The 20,907-nt window shown below is 39.0% G+C and overlaps 1 protein-coding gene across 1 annotated transcript in view; it reads right to left on the bottom strand.

Annotated features, from left to right (window-relative positions):
• The window catches only part of LOC126470132 (tRNA (guanine(6)-N2)-methyltransferase THUMP3-like), a 121,153-nt gene that overhangs the window by 45,291 nt on the left and 54,955 nt on the right, over positions 1-20,907 (bottom strand). The window contains exons 3-4 of the mRNA XM_050097748.1: positions 13,189-13,678; positions 7,127-7,305 (exon numbers count right to left, since the gene is read on the bottom strand). Of these exons, the coding sequence (XP_049953705.1) occupies positions 7,127-7,305; positions 13,189-13,678 (669 nt within the window). The remainder of the gene's footprint in view (positions 1-7,126; positions 7,306-13,188; positions 13,679-20,907) is intronic.

The following is a 20,907-nucleotide window of genomic DNA, read 5'->3' as shown; positions in this document are numbered from 1 at the left end:
CACAAATTACAGATGTATGGAATCAGAGACACTGCTTTAAAATGGTTTAGCTCTTATCTGTCAGGTAGGAAACAAAGAGTAATTTTAACTTCAAATGGAACCAATTATTTATCAGACTGGAAAACAGTTCCCCAAGGAGTCCCACAAGGTTCGATATTGGGTCGCTATCTGTTTCTTTTTTACGTAAATGACCTACCACTTGCTATTGATGTTCATTCAGTCTTATTTGCTGATGATACATCAGTTCTAATTGAAAATGAGGTATCTGAAAATATTCCAGAAAAAGCCAAAAACACTTTAGAAAAACTTGAATCTTGGTTCTATCAAAATGGACTAAAACTAAATGTAACTAAAACCAAAATGATGCAATTTGAAGCTAAATCAGTAGAAAGGAGTGAAATAAAGATAACTTGCAATGATCAGGATATCACAGAAGCAAACCACGTGAAGTTCTTAGGCCTAAATCTTGACAAAAATTTAAATTGGAAGGTACACATAGATTACTTAGCAAATCAACTGAACAACTTAGCATTTGCAATGTGTATTTTGTCAGGTGCCACAAACATACACTCCTGGAAATGGAAAAAAGAACACATTGACACCGGTGTGTCAGACCCACCATACTTGCTCCGGACACTGCGAGAGAGCTGTACAAGCAATGATCACACGCACGGCACAGCGGACACACCAGGAACCGCGGTGTTGGCCGTCGAATGGCGCTAGCTGCGCAGCATTTGTGCACCGCCGCCGTCAGTGTCAGCCAGTTTGCCATGGCATACGGAGCTCCATCGCAGTCTTTAACACTGGTAGCATGCCGCGACAGCGTGGACGTGAACCGTATGTGCAGTTGACGGACTTTGAGCGAGGGCGTATAGTGGGCATGCGGGAGGCCGGGTGGACGTACCGCCGAATTGCTCAACACGTGGGGCGTGAGGTCTCCACAGTACATCGATGTTGTCGCCAGTGGTCGGCGGAAGGTGCACGTGCCCGTCGACCTGGGATCGGACCGCAGTGACGCACGGATGCACGCCAAGACCGTAGGATCCTACGCAGTGCCGTAGGGGACCGCACCGCCACTTCCCAGCAAATTAGGGACACTGTTGCTCCTGGGGTATCGGCGAGGACCATTCGCAACCGTCTCCATGAACCTGGGCTATGGTCCCACACACCGTTAGGCCGTCTTCCGCTCACGCCCCAACATCGTGCAGCCCGCCTCCAGTGGTGTCGCGACAGGCGTGAATGGAGGGACGAATGGAGACGTGTCGTCTTCAGTGATGAGAGTCGCTTCTGCCTTGGTGCCAATGATGGTCGTATGCGTGTTTGGCGCCGTGCAGGTGAGCGCCACAATCAGGACTGCATACGACCGAGGCACACAGGGCCAACACCCGGCATCATGGTGTGGGGAGCGATCTCCTACACTGGCCGTACACCACTGGTGATCGTCGAGGGGACACTGAATAGTGCACGGTACATCCAAACCGTCATCGAACCCATCGTTCTACCATTCCTAGACCGGCAAGGGAACTTGCTGTTCCAACAGGACAATGCACGTCCGCATGTATCCCGTGCCACCCAACGTGCTCTAGAAGGTGTAAGTCAACTACCCTGGCCAGCAAGATCTCCGGATCTGTCCCCCATTGAGCATGTTTGGGACTGGATGAAGCGTCGTCTCACGCGGTCTGCACGTCCAGCACGAACGCTGGTCCAACTGAGGCGCCAGGTGGAAATGGCATGGCAAGTCGTTCCACAGGACTACATCCAGCATCTCTACGATCGTCTCCATGGGAGAATAGCAGCCTGCATTGCTGCGAAAGGTGGATATACACTGTACTAGTGCCGACATTGTGCATGCTCTGTTGCCTGTGTCTATGTGCCTGTGGTTCTGTCAGTGTGATCATGTGATGTATCTGACCCCAGGAATGTGTCAATAAAGTTTCCCCTTCCTGGGACAATGAATTCACGGTGTTTTTATTTCAATTTCCAGGAGTGTAGATACCAGAAAGATAGTTTATCACTGCTACTTTGAGTCAGTTATTCGTTATGGCATAATCTTCTGGGGAAATTCAGCAAATGTCACTAGGCTCCTAGTATTACAAAAGAAAATAATTAGAAACATGTGTGTTGCAAAAAAACGGGAATCCTGTCGACCACTGTTAAAAAATTTAAAAGTATTATCTATCCCCTCACTTTACATATATGAGATGGTGGTGTTCCTATATAGAAATCAACATACACTAGACAATTTTCGTTTTGACCACAACTACAGCACTCGCCACAGAGATAACTTCAAACTTCCAACACATCGTTTAAAACTTTATGCCCAAACGCCAGAGTATATGGGGTTAAAAATTTTCAATAAAATAAAAGGCAGTAATATATTTAAAATGGAGATTGGTTCACTGAAAAGATTGCTCTTTACTCTCCTGGTGGAAAAGTGTTATTATTCTGTCGATGAATTCATTGAGGACAGCTTCACAATCTGAACACAGGGATTGTAATACATTTATTATTTTATGTACATGTGTAGCTGTAACTTAGAAATGTAAAACATAATGTAAACTTTTGTAGTTCTCTGAAAAAAGTGAAAAAAGTTTCTTTTGTAAACCTTGACATGTCTCCTGTACATCAAATCAAATGATTTGAAAATTGTATGTAATGAGATGAATAAACTACATAACATAACATGACTACATCAAACTTTTATCAGACTGGTCAAGTCATGCTTGCAGTTTAAATCTGCCATAGGGTATTATTTCTTACATTTTACTCTCTCATTTCTTATGCCGCAATGACAAACAGCAGTCACCTGCCAAATATCAGCTTGGCAGATTAGTAGTATCATTACCTACAAACTGTTCACAAACAAGTGTTTACCATCACATTAACATATTGTTGGCATTTAGCTATACACTATCAATTATAAACTAATGGGATTATTTTAAATTACACTTTTTATTTAATACAATATGATTTTTAATGTTCTTATAATTATTCTTAACTTCTTGCTGCAAGTAATAGATTTGTCAAGTCTATCAAACCTATATGCACTACATGTACCTGGGCAATATCATTGGCAACTCTTAGACAACCTGCAGAATCTGTGTTATTCCTATAAGCAAAGCCTTGTGACTCCACTAGGTCATGCTTTTAATGGCTGCAGTCTCCAACACAAACGAGCCAACCAAAGGCAAATAAGGTCCTCAGATAAATCATCAGCTTGAAACCTGAAAATTGTTCCTAAGCCTCCGCAGGACAAATTGAGTCAATGCAGCAACTTTTGTTTCCTTGCAAAACTCACAAGGTGAGATCCATTTTCTGGAAACTATGTAAACTATATATTCCCACAAACAACTTGAAAAATGTAAAATAATGTAATCAAATAAAGCATACTAACAGTGGGCAAATGTAATAATAATAATAATAATAATAATTATTATTATTATTATTATTATTATTAAATACAGCTGCACTTTGGAGTTGGACAGAGACTATAAGGACTGCTTTTCCTTATGGACACATTCGAAGTCAGTTTGAATGCCATTATGTGTAGCAGGTCCTAGTTCAAGGTAAATTGAGAATTATTGAATTTGAGCATTTGTTTTATTTTTCTGCAAATTTCTTTCTTTGTATCAAATACATGCAAAATTTTAATTATGACAACTACTACATAGTGCCAGAAATTTTACAACTTGTAGTGTGTTATTTCTGATCATTCAGCCCTATACAGACTGTGATTACACAACTTCCTTTTTTCACTTTTTTGCCAGTATTCCTAATATTATGACACATTAACAAACTTTCTTCTACTGAGACTAGGATTATTCTGCTCTCTTAAAATACATATTTGTTACTGTCATTACTTGCATTCTGAAAGCATCACACTGTATATTTTTAATTGTATTATTAAGTTTTCTATGCCATTCCACATTTCTTTGAGACCAAAAGATCCATGTCTTTCCTTTTCTCTGGAAACTGAAAAGGATATAATTTTTTTGTTTGAGTCTGATCAAACTCACAACTCCCATACAGTTGCCAGAGACTGCAGTCTTGTGTGTGTGTGTGTGTGTGTGTGTGTGTGTGTGTGTGTGTGTGTGTGTGTGTGTGTGTTTTGCATTCAAAGAAGAGTAAAGAAATTTATGAGGAGTGTTCAATAAATAATAAACACATTTTTTCTTGGCCAATTTTGGCTGAAAAAATACTGAATTTGTTGTGGGACATCATGGAATATTCTCACTTCAGCCCCTATAGTAGTTTCATGAAGCTCTGATAGATGACGACATACATCATTCAAAATGGCATCTGTAAAGGCGGTGCATTCCGAGTAAAGAGCGGTCATGGTGTTTCTTTCACCAGAAAACCAGAGCATCACAGATATTCATAGGCTCTTTTAGAATGTCTAGGGAGACCTAGCAGTGAACAAAAGCACAGTGGGTCGCTCTCATTCAAGGTGGTTCACAATTAAACACCTTGGTGCACAACTGGGTGTGTGTGCTGGAAGTGGTGACACACTTGTCCACCAGCTGCGGTACTCAAAGGTGCAATGATCAACCTTGAAGTGTACTTCACCAGGACAACCCAAGCCCTCACACAAGTTTACACACCTGAGAGAAGCTCACAAAACTTCAATGGACTGCTCTTTGTCATCCACCCAACAGCACGCATCTCAAGCCTTCCAACTTAAATCTCCTTGGCCCAATGGGAAGCAGTACATGGATTATGGGGAAATTATTGATGAGGCAAGATGTTGGCTCCAACATAACTAGCAGAGTCATACCATGTGGGCATACAGGCCCTCCCAGTAATGGGGCATAAGACCGTTGAATTGAACAGAAATTATGGTGAAAAATAGGGTTTGCAACCAAAAGAGTGGAGAATAATGTGGTGTATTAGATCTTGAATAAAATCAACCTGTTTTCAGAAAAAAATTACTTATTGAATGCTTCTCATATTTCTACCTCCCACATCTATCTTACAAAATAACACACTGGTAAGACCACAGAAATTTGACCTCATACAGAGGTTCATCAACAGTTCTATGCAAATGGAACAAGAAAGAAGGGCAAAAGTTGTGGCAGTACATAAAGTACTCTCTGCTACATACAGTAAGGTATCTCTAAGAGCACAAATGTAGATGGAGATATGTAGTGAAAGTTGACATCTCATTTTTTAGCAGTCAGACTTTTCACTGAAGTTCTGTATTCAGTAAATGTGATGCATGTCATTTTTAAAAGATAAACATCTTTTAGTAAAGACTTATTATCAAAAATACAAATATGCAAGTGCAGCTTTGAGCTTTTGTTGCTCAATGCCAGGAACTAGAACTGGTATATGCCAACGTATTTTTCCTTTGCTGAAATCCACACTGGGAAATAAGGAAGACAAGGGCTGATTAAAACACTGTATGAATGGCATGAGGCCTAAAACATCAGCTGAAACTGTGTACAATGTTGAACATGATACCAACAAAACAAGATACAGATTCCTCACTTGAGGATTGTGGTGCATGCCAAATTTGAAAATAAAGTGACATTTCACATGGGACTGCAAGGCGATCATTCAGGGGCATTCTCAAGATGTACCTTTCCAAAACTGAACCCATACAGCAACTAAAACCAATCCAATGTGGCACACATTACGAGCCTGCTAAACACATCTGTCTACAAATGGAAAATAAGATGAACTGCTTGTCAAACATCTTGTAGACAAAAGAACTGCACTTTTCACTTCATGTAAATGTAAATTAAAATTCATGTAACTGCCACAACTGGACAATGAGGCATCCACAATTGTGTAACTCCCACTAATGAACCAGTAGTGACAGTACTATGTGAGACAAGCATATCTTACATTACTGGTATCTTTTCCTTTGAGGAAGTTCCGAGTAGCACATTTAAGATGGCTTTTACCAAATGTGGTCATTACGGCTAAGCTACAGTTTGGATTACTATAAGAAAGGAAAGTAGGTTACAGTTGGATAGATTATTCCAACATTGCCCCATTCAGCAAGGGCAATCCCAGGGCCCATCCATGCCTTCTTGCGCTCAGCCCATGCAGTACAGTCATGTATGCTATGGTCCAACTGCCTGACACCCACACCGTCAGCTTTTTGCTCACCTGTGCACATGGGCACTCAGTTACTACTCATGTGTTGACAATCGAGCTGGGACAGCCCGATTTGGAAAAACCACATAAACCTAAATCTGGATGGCCAAATGGATATTCAACCCCATCCCCATCAAATTCAGTTCCACTCTCCTAACCACTGCATGTTGCTCAGCAACTCCTGTTGTTCTTCATGTTTTAATGGCCTATTACTACAACATAACCCCACACTGTCTACAGACATAAAACTGTTTTGATTCTGGATGTCAATAAAATATTGTTTTGGAAGCCTTAAAGTGCTGATTTATTATTTGTGCCTTGTAGTTACTATTACATTTAATTATATTATTCTTTGGAACTAAAGCTTTACAAAATTAAAACAACAAAATTATCAAAATGACATACTGATACATTGAAATGATAATTAAATCAAGACCCTAAGCTGTCAACAGGCACTGATATACATCAACGGGGACAGTTGAAAATGTGTGCCCCGACCGGGGCTCGAACCTGAGATCTCCTGCTTACATGGCAGACGCTCTATCCATCTGAGTCACCGAGGGCACAAAGGATAGTGCAACTGCAGGGATTTATCACTGCCCGCTCCCCATGAGACCCACATTCCCAACTTAATATCCACACACTACATTCGTAGTGCCTCTGCCCATTACACTCATTACTTGTGGCAGACAAACTTACCGAGTCCCATAAGAGTTTGAGCAATGCATGTGCATCCAGCACAGAAGGAGGAGGTCAATGGCTGGTTAGCCTTAACTATATGAAGATGGTATCTGCTCTTTCGGACATATCCAAAAGAACAGATACCATCTTCATACTGGTACATTTGTCTCTGTTAACAGCATCATCTGACAGTCATAACAATACAGCTACACAATTAACAAGCTGTTGCAATTAATTCAATCACTTAACACAATGTAAAAAATTTTGCTCTTCTCATTTGTTTAATTTTCAACGATTATTCTTTTCTGTTCCAAGAGGATTTTTATTTTACTGATGAATTTACCTCAATTGGTATGGAGCCTCCACCACATAATGGGTCAATAATTATGTCTCCAACTTCTGGAGATGCTATTGTCAACATGCCATAGCATATTGTCGAACGAAGTGTTGTTGGTCCAAAATAGGTTATGCTTCTTCTGTGCAAAGACTCCTTTGTCAGTGGAACAGTTACGTAAACAAAATCTGCAATATTTCATGTGAAATTAATAAAAATAAACACAAGCTGTATTCAATTTAAAATATGTAACGGAAGTCCTTATAACACTAACTTGCCAGTAAACAACTACAAAGAGCAAAGAAAAGGAAAAGGGAAGGCATTGACAAGTTGGGTGTTTGGCTTCCAGGTAACATTGAAAAGAAAGGAAGGAAGATTAGGGTTTAACACCACATTGACATCACGGTCATTAGAGTCACAGCACAAGCTCTGAATACATCAAGGACTATTACCTTTTGAAGGAACCATCCCTGCACTTGCCTGGAGCAATTTAGGAAAATCACAGAGAATCGAGATGACCAGATGCGCATCTGAACCATCGTCCTCCCAAATGCGAGTCAAAGGCAACATCTACATACGGTATCTTTGTGCCATTATATTTCACATTTAGCATGTTTTTCTTTATACTGGTTTCATTTAAATGCATGGAGTCCAGATTTGGTTACCTATTCAGCAAGTACCAAAAAAGAAGTTTCTTTGTACTGCCTAACACTGCAGTGTAGTGAATGCTCTCGAAAGCATAGGGTAGAAAACTGTGATCAAAAATCCTGGCCTCCGCAGGAAATGTTCAAAGCATCAGATCAGCTCACCAACCTTCGGGAAAGCATATCCAGGTAAAGATCTTGGATATAAAGCCTCAGAAGTAATGAAGTAAACACATTATTTGGACACAAAAATGAAAACGGGCTTTCTTCATGGCTGCCTGGAATAACAAAGATGTGTTCAAAGAACTACAAAAAATGAAAACAGATATTTGAGTAGTAAAAGAGACAAAGAAAAACTGTAAAAGAAGGAAGGAAGTGCAGTCATATGTTCAAGCCAGTAAAAGCAAGTGTGTCAGAAGATGAATATCTGTAGCTGTGTACAAAAAATGGAAACATAAGGATAAAAACTGTGGAGAAATTGACAGGAGATTTATCCTAATGTAAATGGAAATTTTTGGCAGTAACATAATTGTTATAACACAAGTGTATGTACCAATGAATGACCTGATACATAAAAAAACATGATTTCTTTAGTGTAGTGACATGTGTGCTACTGAACACATATCTTCAGAAGGAGGCAATTCTGAGTGACCCAAATGAATCTGTTGGTAAAGTGTACGGCAGTACAAGTCACTTTTTGGTCAGAGAAAAAGTTGTTTTAAAATATGGCTGGCAAAATACCCAAAAGATGACAATACAGAGACAGCTGTAAACAACAGAGGCTACAATAAATATCAACATTTTAGTGCAGAGATCTGTACATTACCGTCTGACAATGATCAGCCTGTTATGTCACATTAGATGTTAAATTAATTTAGTTTTTCTTCTCTGTATCATGTTAATGTCCTTTTCTTGTTAATTTCTTTTAGTATTTGTTCATTAGATTTTCTTTCCATAAAGAATGTTTTTGTGACTCTTTTCCACGGCCACATCTTTATTGCTTCTAATGTTTTCTTTTCTTGTTTCCCTGTCATCCATGCTTTAGAACTATAGCTTAACCCTTTCAGACCCTCTGGCTACAATTATGTACATTAATATTTAGTGTGTATCAGCTGCAACAGAAATATTTTTCCCTCAATGGAAATCCCATGTACACATTTGCAAATGTTCAATCTTTTCATCATGTACTAGTGCTCCCACCTGTTGGGCGTCACTGTAAAAAATCAACATGTGAGTGTAGCAGTGTGCAGCAGCTTGTGACTGCCAGAAGTCAAAGAAGTTGTTTGTTGGTTATACTCCACTGTCTAATTTATTATTATTATTATTTTGCATGTTAATTATTGAATTATCTGCTTATTAATCACAACAATGAATATTTCAAAATTATTTATTTTAGTCCTTAAAAAGAAGCCAAATATTTAATGTATGTACTGAAAATGGGTACATTTATTTATATAAATCTTGCATCTAAAATCACTGCAAAATCACCTAAGAGCATCAGAGCATAAAGAAAAATCTTCCTTCCTCTACAAAAAATTCCAGTCTGAAAGGGTTAAAATGCTCCAAATAAATGCTTTGATGAATTTATTTCTTCCTTCTCTATTAAATTGGTTTTTTATTAATAAATTACCCTTTTTTCTGAAGGCTTTTTCAGCTGTTGCAATTCTTCTTCTACTGTCCATTGTACTTCTGGTGTCATCTGTTACTGTACTTCTCAAGTAGCACAATTCATTTACTTGCAATAGTACTTTATTTCAGATCTCAATGTTTGTCCTTACTTGTCTGTTCAATTAATTTATCACCATTATTTCAGCCTTGTTTATTTTCAGTTTGTGACTGTCCATGGAATCAGACAAAAAATTTAACATCCAGTTCATGTGTTGTGTCTAGACAAGACAGCCTAGACACAATGAGAGGAAGCCGAAAGGCACGCGCTAAGCTAAAGCAGGATGGTGTGAGGTCTGAAACAGGATATGTAATGAATGCTATAAAGAAAAGTACATAGCTTCTGGAATACTTAACTTTAATCCATCCTTTTGGTACATCTGGAGATTGTGGCGATACAAGTGAGACTCTTTAGATACATGCAATGTTACTAATGGCGCCTTGCTAGGTCGTAGCCATTGACTTAGCTGAAGGCTATTCTAACTATCTGCTCTGCAAATGAGCGAGGCTTCGTCAGTGTGCATCGCTAGCTACGTCATCCGTACAACTGGGGCGAGTGCTATTCCGTATCTCGAGACCTGCCTTGTGGTGGCGCTCGGTCTGCGACCACACAGTGGCGACACGCGGGTCCGACATGTACTAATGGACCGCGGCCGATTTAAAACTACCACCTAGCAAGTGTGGTGTCTGGCGGTGACACCACATCATGTACTTTTCAGAATCTGCTAAGACTACAATATTATCAGCATACCTAATACATTATACTTGTCAGCATACCTAATACATTATACTTGTTTACTGTTAATTTTGATTTCTTTTGTGCCAATTTTCATAGTTCATATTGCATTATTCCGACAGCGTACAGAAACATTAAAATGATAAATGGTAGAGTATTGGCTTGACTCAAGAGAGCGACAAGAAGTCTCAATTGTGAAGGTGAGGAAGAACACAAAAATATCACTATCTAAGACCACAGTCGAACCAGTTGCAACATTGGGTGCAGAGTGTTGGTACATTAAAAATATAACAAACTCTGCTAAAAATTCCAATTGGGTCTCATGACAAGCATGTTTCATATCCAGGACATAATAGTTGACAGAACTTGGAATCGTCAGCTGCTGTGATAGGGGAGAATTGAGTATGAAAGATCACCTAAGATGTTATTAGCATACAGCCCAGAAAGGTATGAAAGAGGAGATTACTATTTCAAGATATGAGAATATGCAAGAGTGGGACTTGAAGCTCACAGGAAGGGGATTGGCAAAACAGCTAATTTGTGGGACATCCTTCTTCAACAAACAAAAGTGTGTGAGTGTGTTTTGGGAGGTGGGGAGGGGGGAGGGGGGTAGGAGCAATAGAGAGGTGCCTACTACAGCTTTCATTGCTAAAATCTAAAGACAGGACACTGTATGGATAATTTTCTATTTTTTGTATGAAAATAAAGCAGAACCAAAAATGACAATGTAAACATGAGGTGCTACCCAAAAGTTCCTGGAATATACCAATAAATAAAATACACTTTATCTGCCTTTATTGATCACCATCAGCCTCAAAGAAGTCCCCTTGCGGGGAGGTTGGAGGTGGCGTCCACACTGCTCCCAGTGGTTCTTCCATGAACTGAAAGCTCTTTGGAACACAATTTTCACGAGGCTGTTTAGTGACACAATCCTATTTGATTCTCCTCAAATGAAGTAAGATTACTCAAAAGTGTAAAGTATCATTGTTCGGCAGACTTACATAAGAACTATACACAACATCCTATGTAGTCAAAAGTTGCCTAGATTTTTTAAAATTTCCTTTTTAATTTCTGCAAGCCCAAAGGCGCTGCTTGTAACTTCTATTAAACCAAAACATGAAGAAAATGAAACAAAATAAAATCAACTGTTGGTCTAGTTTTTTACTTACCTTCCTGTTATCCTTCCACTGAAACATGATATATTCTTCTACACAAGTGTACAGAACTTGATACATAAAGGAACCTTAACACTGTTCTTCATATTTGTCATGGTCATCTACACTCAACAATTATACATTAAATGCATCACTTCTAGCTGTGACCAACATTCACACATTCAAGGGGTTCTATGTAAAAACAGCATGCCATATAAGATAGTGTGGAACTGTCAGGATTTGGTTAGGTTTAACGTCTTTTGGCAACTGTACAACAGTCAATCATTACACAAGAATATGGAGAATGTTATTAACCATCTGTGCATGGATCACCAGTTTCATGCTTTTTAATTTTCGGGTGTGAAAACTTGATACCCTAAACTGAAGAAATATTGTGATGCTGTCTCACCAGATTCCACACCAATGAAAAACAATTGTTTTCTTCATCTATTATTATTATTATTATTATTATTATTATTGTTGTTGTTGTTGTTGTTGTTATTATTATTACTATTATTGTTACTTTCATTAATATTAACCTCTATTGTGAAGGATAAGTGAGGATAGCACAAGTTTAAACTGTTTAAACAATTAAAAAAGATTTTTTGGCAGCAAACAGTAATTTATCTTCTTTGTGCTGTTAGCTATAACAGTAAAGAGAAGAGATGGTGGTATGTTCTTATAAGACCTTTTTTCATGAATGACTAGCCACTGCCCAATTCCCTTTGAAGGTATATTGTCTACACATGAGGCAAAGGAAAAATAGTGGCACATGAGAAATCCTTCGCATGAGTTGCCCAGTGGTGAATGTAAGTTAGTAATTTGTTCACTATACATCCATAGTCCATGTTACATGGCAACACACTGAGAATAACCATCCTTGAAACAATACAAGCCATCAAAATTAATAAACCAGGATTCTATTGTATCTCTGCTTCAACAACACAGTTTTAACTGAACACCAGTTAAGTACAAATAAATCACAGAATATAACAGATCCTGGTTCTTCTTAAACTAAGCTTCTGGGGGTGGATACTTTTTGGCCAAAAATATGCTCTGTAGATTTACTGAATATCTGAAACATTAGTGCAAGAAAACACTAAGTTTGTCTGACTGGGAAGCACTCAAATATGAACCAATCTCTTGGTGCACATACATGCCGGAATTTGGTCATGGAAGGCACAACGTGGTCAAACGCAACAGCAATGCCTTAGGAAAATAGTCTCAAACTCATGCAAGCCAAACATCAACTGCAGGGAATACAAGAGTCCAAATCATAGTGCAGAAAATAGCCAAGTATCACAAAACTGCCATAAATAAGTCCACCAGAGAGCATGTAGCTCACATCAGCGAGCTGAGACAAGTGAGTGTGAGATGTTCCATGGCAGTCCTTAAATCTGCTTCTGTTGTTCACTATGTGACCTGTTGCTAGTAGCTGTATCACTCCACACTGTGTCTTGAGTTCTTGGCAGATGTATGCGTAATTATATTGACTGATCTAGCAATATGTCATGTGGGATTACAAGAGATATGAATGTGGTGCATCACCCTACCATATAGGAAATCATGAGGCCATCTTTTACAAAGTCTTCTAACAGACCACTAAACTTTTGTACTATCATTTACAACAACCCAAGTTTTCTTGCTAACTGTTCAAAAAAAATTATTACAGAAGACTTACAACAAAGGAGAAGGTCTCTTGCACAGTGACAGGAATCTATTATTTGACAAATATTCTGCAGATTCCAAAGCAGCTGTGGAAAGGTAACAGTAGAAACACTGGGGCCGCACTATGTATGAGACAACACAGTAATGAAGAAGCAATACTGAAATATCACAAAAAGACCAAAAACAATATAGCAGAGTACTCACCCTCTTTTATGTTCAGAACAATTTCCAGGTCATAGTATGTCAAGTCTACAACCCAATTAAATATATCCTGGAGAGTCCCTCCAAAGGCAGTGGCAGCCTCCTGGGATCCAAATGCATGGCTGCCAGTATGGTAGCAAGTGACTCTGAACTTCAGGACTTTCTCAGACAATTTTCTAGAATCCAGCTGATTGTATAGTAAAATATTAGCAGCTTTCTTCTCTCTGCAAATGTTATTATTCAGAGACTGACTTTCTTCTTGTACTTCATGTTCTTTTTCCATATTCTGATCATTATCAATTTCAGAAACACTCTCTTGTAGTGAAGATTTCAGTTTACTTTTTAATTCTTTTTCTACAGCCAAAGAAGCAACATACTGGTCTCTTGTAGGATACAGAATTCCATGAAAATCTGTACTTTTCTTCCACAGCAAAAGTGTCTTGTCCCAGTGGATTGCATAAGCTAGCTTCTCCAATTTCTTGAGATCTTGTTCCTAATTAAATCAATGGCATTAGCAAGCCTAGTATCTTTATCAAGCTTTGTATCAAAACAATGGTATCTAATGGACTGAAATGTAAGTAATCTGATACTAATAATACACAAAACTTTTTAAAGGTATCTTGAAACTGCTATTCAGTCTGAAGATCAAAGGCAATGTGTAAGACTGAGCATCTTTCAGCTAATATGGAACCTACTACTCTAAGAAACCTGTTTTTCTTTTCATTTAGAAACAAAAGAAGCAGATACACACTAGCAATTCAATTACACACAAATAGCAACAGATAAATCCATGACAATGACAGTCATGTTGACTAACTTGCTATAAAGATAAAATATCCCTTGCATTATTGCATTTTTTGAGAGAAGTTAAACAGCAGCAATGAGAAAGGTTATTGGTATCAACATCTAACTTGCCCTTGGCAAATGGATACTAACAAGAGAAGAGAGATGGCTATCTGCAAGGAGGAAAAAAGAAGTAAAGGGAGTACATCAACACATTAACAGCACACATCAGCCTTAAGACACATAGAAAGGAGGAATAATAAAATAGAAAGAATTAATGCCAATGAAAACCCCTTTTCAGCACATCTTCATTTTAAAACGTGCTTCTGAAACTACTGATGATGAGTATTATGGGTACTAGGGAACACAGAAGTCTGCATCTATACTCTACATGTCACCATATGGAGAATGGCAGAGGGTACCTAAAACAACTGCTAGGCATTTCATTTCCTTTTACATTCGTAAATGGAGGGGGGTGGGGGGGGGGGGATGGGGGGGGGGGGGAATGACTATCTATATGTTTCCACATAAGAAATAATTTCTGTTATCTTGCCTTAACAGTTTTTGAATGAGATGTATATCAGTGGCAGTAAGATTGTTCTACTGTCTGTCACAAATGCCAGTTCCCTGAACTTTCTCAATAGTGTTTTGCAAAAAGAATGTCTTCTTCCCTCCAGGGATTTCCATTTGAGTCCATTTCCGTAATGCTTGTGTGTAGACTGAACATACCAGTAACAAATCTAACAGTATTCCACTGAATTGCTTTGATGTCTTCCTTTAAACAGAGCTGATGCAGATCCCAAATATTTGAGCAGTGCTCAACAATGTTTGTTTGTTTTGTTGTCGGGCACAAAAACAACTAGGATCATACGCGCTCATGTCAGAACTGCAGAACACAAAGACAAAGAGAGGAGTTAAGAATGATTACACGTTAATCCCAATCAACAGAAGAGAAGACAGCTAAAAACAGGGATGTGGAGAAAGTTCTATAAAATACGCCATAGAGAAACAGAAGTCCTGAGCTAAAAATTAAATGGCCTTTGCCATATTGCTATGACGGATAAAAAGTAAAATACATTCAACAGTCCACGCATCATTCTTTAAAATGGCCAATAACTCAGATGGCAAACACAAAGAACATATGTGATTACAAAAAGGGCATTCCATTAGGAAATGACAGACCTTCAAAGGTTGAGTGCAGTTAGCACAAATTGGTGGGGGAGCGCCACTTAACAAATGGAGATGGCTAAAAAGACAGTGCTCGATACACAGCCTAACTGAAATGATCTCCTCATTTTGAGAGGGCTGAGAGGAGGTCATCCAAGCCACTGGGAGTGTCTTAATAACCCAGAGCTTCTTCCCACGAAGGGAGGACCAGCGGTGATGCCAAAGTGACACCACCAGCTGACAGACAGCAACAGAGATCATCAGAGTGACGGTAAGAACTGGCTGCCTGAAGAACGAGAACTGCAGCCTTGGCAGCAGCATCAGTGGCCTGTCAGACTGACATGACCAGGAACCCACATAAACATCACAGTGGCTCCATCAAGAGTGAGCAAGTGACAGCTTCCAGATGACGCAATTGAAAAGCCTGTGTTGAAGGATGTACTGTGTGGCCTGATACAGAGCGTAAAGCTCTGCAGTAAATACTAACCAGTGCTCCAGAAGCTGATACCGAAAAATGTCAGTGCTAATGACGAAGGCACACCTGCTCGAGAATGTGCCCTCCAGTACTCTGTACACTGTATCCTCTATTGATGAGCTATACTATCCTAGAATTCTTTCAATAAACCGAAATTGAACATTCACCTTCCCTACAACTTACCTTACATGCTCATAACATTCCGTGTCACTTTGGAACATTATGTATAGATATTTAATTGAAGTGGCTGTGTCAATCAGCACACCAATAATAATGTACACAAACATTATAGCATTTTTTCCTGCTCAACTGTATTAATTTACATCACACCAAATAGAAATTCTGTTCAACTCATCACGTATCTTCCCACTGTTACTTGAAGATGAAACTGTCCCATACACTACAGCACTGTTACCAAACATTCACAGGTTTTCTGCTCACCCTGTCAGATTATTTACATATATAGCAAACAAGAGTGAGCCTATCACACTTCCCTGGGGCACTCCAGACAAAACCTTTATCTCCGATGAACACTTATCTTCCAGGACAATTTACTGGGTTCAATTAATTTAAATTCTTTGAATCACTCAGATATCTGAGAACCTACTCTGTATGTTTGGACCTTTGTTAACAGTCTGACGTGTGGCACTATGACAAACGCTTTCTGTAAATCTTGTATACAGAATCTGCTTGTTGTCCTTCATCCATGGTTTGTACGATACTGTGCCAGAAAAGGACAAGCTGAGTTTCGCAAGAGAATGCTATCTAAATCTGTGTTGATTTAGGTATAGAAGCTTTTCTCTCCCAACAAAATTTATTATATTCAAACTTAGAATATGTTCAAGCATTCTGGAGCAAACCAATGTTAAGTATATTCATCTCTAATTTTGCAGATCTATTCTTTGAAACCTTGTTATATACAGGAGTCACCTGCACTTTCTCCTAGTTGCTTAACACTTCCCACTTGGTGAGACATTCAGGATAAAGTAAGCCAAGTCTGGTCCAATGTTGAGGAGTACTCTTGCTAAAACCAAACTGGGACTCCATCTGGAATGGCAACATTTCTTTTCAAATTTTTCTGCTGCTTTTAAACACCAGGGATGCCTATTTCTATATCCTCCATAAGGAAATTTGTATGATGCTTCTGCTTGAATGATTTTTTTCTACCCAAAATTTAGAACTTTGACTGGTCAATCTGATTAGCAATTTTACATAGTGTGGTATGTTTGCTGTGTATAAATTAACAACAGAAAGAGATGTGAAGTTGAGCATCATGTTGCTGGCAAGTTGCAGCGAGGCAGCAAAATAGGTATGAGATAAGGGTCCAGTGGCTGGTTATATCCACTTCTTGGGATTCCCGTGACATTTAGCACAGCCTGCTTTTAGTGACATGCACACATGATCAGTGTTAGACTGTGTCAATATCTTAAGTCTCAAATATTCACCAAAAACACTAAAATTGCTTCCAGACAAACTACAAATCTGAGTGCAACACTGAATTCACAATGAAGAGACAATTTCAGTAAAATTATTACCACATTTGTACAACCAATATCAATGAAGTTATTAGCATTTGTGTATAAAATTGTTTACAAAAGCAGCAACTAAAGTTATGGACATACTACACTGCATATGCTACACCATACGGTAGGTACTGAAGTCTGCTACAAAATGAGCATATTGAACACAACAGTAAACAAACCAACTATCCGTTATAAATAAATTACTACTTAGTGGTTTGCTATGTGCCGAAATTAGGAGTTTTACACAGTTACATCTCATCTATACTCTGCAAAACACTGAAGTGCATGGCAGACGGTTCATCCCATTGTATCAGTTATTAGTCTTTCCTACCATTTCAATCACATAAGGAACGTGGGAAGAATGACTGTCTGAAAGTATCTGTGTCTGCTGTAATTACTCTCATCTTGTCCTCGCGATCCCCATGAGAGTGATACGTAGTGGGTTGTAGTATATTTCTACAGTCATCATTTAAAGCCAGTTCTTGAAACTCTGTTAGTATATTTTCTCAGGGTTTTTACCTATCTTCAAGAGCTTACCAGTTCAGTTCTTTCAACATCTCAGTGACACTCTCCTGCAGGTCAAACAAATCTGTGACCATTCACACTGTCCTTCTCTGTATGTGTTCAATATCCCCTGGTAGCTCTATTTGGTATGGGTCCCACACACCTGAGCAGTATTCTAGGATGGGTCACACAAGGGCTTTTTACACAAACTCCTTTGTAAACTGATGGCATTTCCTTAGTACTGTAGCAATAAATCAATGTCTGCCACCTGCTTTACTTATGACTGGGCATATGTCATCCTTCCATTTAATATCCCAACAAAATGTTATACCCATGTAGTTTTGTACGAGTTGACTGATTCCAACTGTGACTCCTTGATGTTACAGCCATATGACACTATGTTTTTTCATTATGAGAAGCACACAATTTTACATTTTTGAACATTTAAAGACACCTGCCAATCTTTGCACCACTCTGAAATCTTATCAAGATCTGACTGAAAATTTATGCAGCATTTTCAGGCAGTACTTCATTATAGATAACTGCACCACCTGCAAGAAGTCTGAGTTAGTATTAATATTATAGTACAGTCAATAGTATACAACATGAGCAGTGAGGGTCCCAACACACTTCCCTGGGCACACCTGAAGTTACTTCTACATCTGTCAATGATTCTCCTTCTGAGGTCCTCTCTATCAAAATCTCCTTGATCAAACCACAAGTTATGCTTCATACCCAATACAACCATACTTTTGATAATAAACATAGCTGTGGTACTGAATGAAATGCTTATCAGAAATCAAGAAACACAGATTCATCCCAACTGCCTTGATCCATGGCTTTCAGGATGTTGTGTGAGAAAATTGCAAGTTCGGTTTCAAATGATCCATATTTTCAGAATCTTCGCTGGTTAACGTGGAGGAGTTAATTCTGTTTCTATTAATTTTGAGCTCAGAACAGGCTGTAAGATTGTGCAAGAAATGGATGTCAAGGATATTGGATAGTATTTTTGTGTATCAGTTCAGCTATCCTTTTTATAGACATCTGTGATCCACACTTTCTACCAACCACTGGACACAGTTTTTTGTTCGAGGGATCTATGACATCGGGTTGCCTTCCATTCAGAAAGTGGGTGCACTCAGCGACTGTTATGTGACTTATAAAGTGCAGCAATCAGTCATACTTTTTCATTCACTAGGGAATGGACACAAACTTTAGTGCCACTAACAGCCTTCATATACGACCAGAATTTCTTTGGGTTTTATGAAAGATCATCTGACAATATTCTGCTATGGTAGTCACTAACCACTTCATACATTGCTCTCTTGACAGCCAAATGTGTTGTATTCAGCAACACTGTCTATAGCCCTATGTTTCGTTTTACACCTATTATGCAGTAGTCTCCATTTCTTTAGAAATTTCTTTACAGTGTCAGTATACCATGAAGTGTCCCTCTCGTAATGAACTGTTCAACTGGGTTCATATCTATGCAGTACTTGGACAACTATTCTTTTAAAAGTGAACCATAGTTCCTCTAGATGCTCCTCCCTGTGGTGAAAGTTTCAAGTTCCTCATTGAGATATGACACTACTGATTTTTTATCCAGTTTACTGAACATATATATCTTTCTGCTTGTTTTAGTTGTCCTTTGTACTTTGATAATCATTGCTGCCACGACTGTATAATGGTCACTGATGCCAATGTCGATGTGGGCATCCTCAAAGAGGTTAGATCTATTAGTTGCCACATTTCCATCATAAGTAGGGTTCCGAACTATCTATTCTAGGTAGTTTCCAGAGAAGGCATTTAGTAATGTTTCACAGTATATCTTATCACACCCACCACTAACAAAACTGTAATTTTCCCAATTAATTGTTGGATCATTTAAGTCTCCACCTATGATAACAGTATCATAGGGAAACTTATGTACATGCGAACTGAGGTTTTTTAAACTTGTGTACATGCGAACTGAGGTTTTTTTCTAAAGTTTTCAGTTACATCAAAAGCTGAGTCTGATGAGTGATAGAAGGATCCAGACACCATTTTATGAGCACCACTGATACTGAGTGTTGCTAAACAATCTCACATGCAGCTTCAATTTCTTCTTCTTCTTCTTCTTCTTCTTCTTCTCCTTCTTCTTTCATTTCACCCTCTTTGGGGTACACTGGATCAATCATTTCTTTGTGCGTTGTTCTTTTCTTAGGGCCCAGTATTTCTTCACTCTTTCTGACCTACTCCTCCTCTCTTCTTCCGAGATGAAGGGTTTGGACTTTTGTGTAGATTTGTCTTTTCAATTTCTATTCTGGTGGATTTGAGTTTTTTTTTTCTTTTTACTGTGATAAATACACTGCCTCCAGTTCCCATTAGCCTATCCTTTCCATAGACACTTAAATTTTCCCCAAAAATCTCACTGCTATAAATTTCAGGTTTCAACCAGCTTTCTTTACCTAGTAGTATGTGACCTTCACCACTTTTCAGCAGCACTTCAAACTCTGGCACTTTGTTGGAAATGTTTCGGCAGTACACCACTATGATTTTAATACTATTATCTCTAGGAGGCATTTCTTTTGATCTGAATATTGATACTTCTCGGTTTCCTACAGTTGTCATTATCAGGACTGGATGGAGAGTCGCCTAATCTAAAAAAAAAATTTTTTTTTAAATAAAAAAAAAAAACTTTGCATACACCCCACACGCAGTCAGCTACCTGGATAGCAGCCTCTGATGTCTGGTGCACACCTGACATATTTAGTGGGACCCTACAGTTCTCAACCCTATGGTGCAAGTCCAGGAAGTCACAGCCTAGCTTGCCACAGAACCTTGTTAAGTCTCTGGTTCAGTCCTTCCACCCGGCTCAGAACCAAGGAGCTGTGATTAGTTCTGGGGACAATGCTGCAAATTGTGGGCTTCACTGAAACTCTATGTGCAAGGCTGGCCTTTTCAACCATCTCTGCCAGTCACTGGAATGATCCAGGTATGACCTTGGCGCCCACATCATAGGCATCATTTGTTCCAACGTGTGCCACAATCTGCAGTTGATTGCACCTTGCTCCCTCAATGGCTGCCAGAGAAGCATCTTCAACATGTTGAATGAGGCCCCCAGGTGTACACACTAAGTGCACCTGGTGTCCTTTCCTGTCTCTTGATGCCATTTCCCTAAGGTGTACCATCATTTGCCATATGTTTAAACTGCTGACAAAGAACCCCTATCCTCTTGCGTCTGTCCCCTCTTGACACCGGATGAAACAGGTTTCCCCAAAACTGGTGAAG

The sequence above is a fragment of the Schistocerca serialis genome, chromosome 3 (assembly GCF_023864345.2).
Source record: "Schistocerca serialis cubense isolate TAMUIC-IGC-003099 chromosome 3, iqSchSeri2.2, whole genome shotgun sequence".
Lineage (NCBI taxonomy): Eukaryota > Metazoa > Arthropoda > Insecta > Orthoptera > Acrididae > Schistocerca > Schistocerca serialis.
This window is presented reverse-complemented; position numbering and strand designations above follow the sequence as displayed.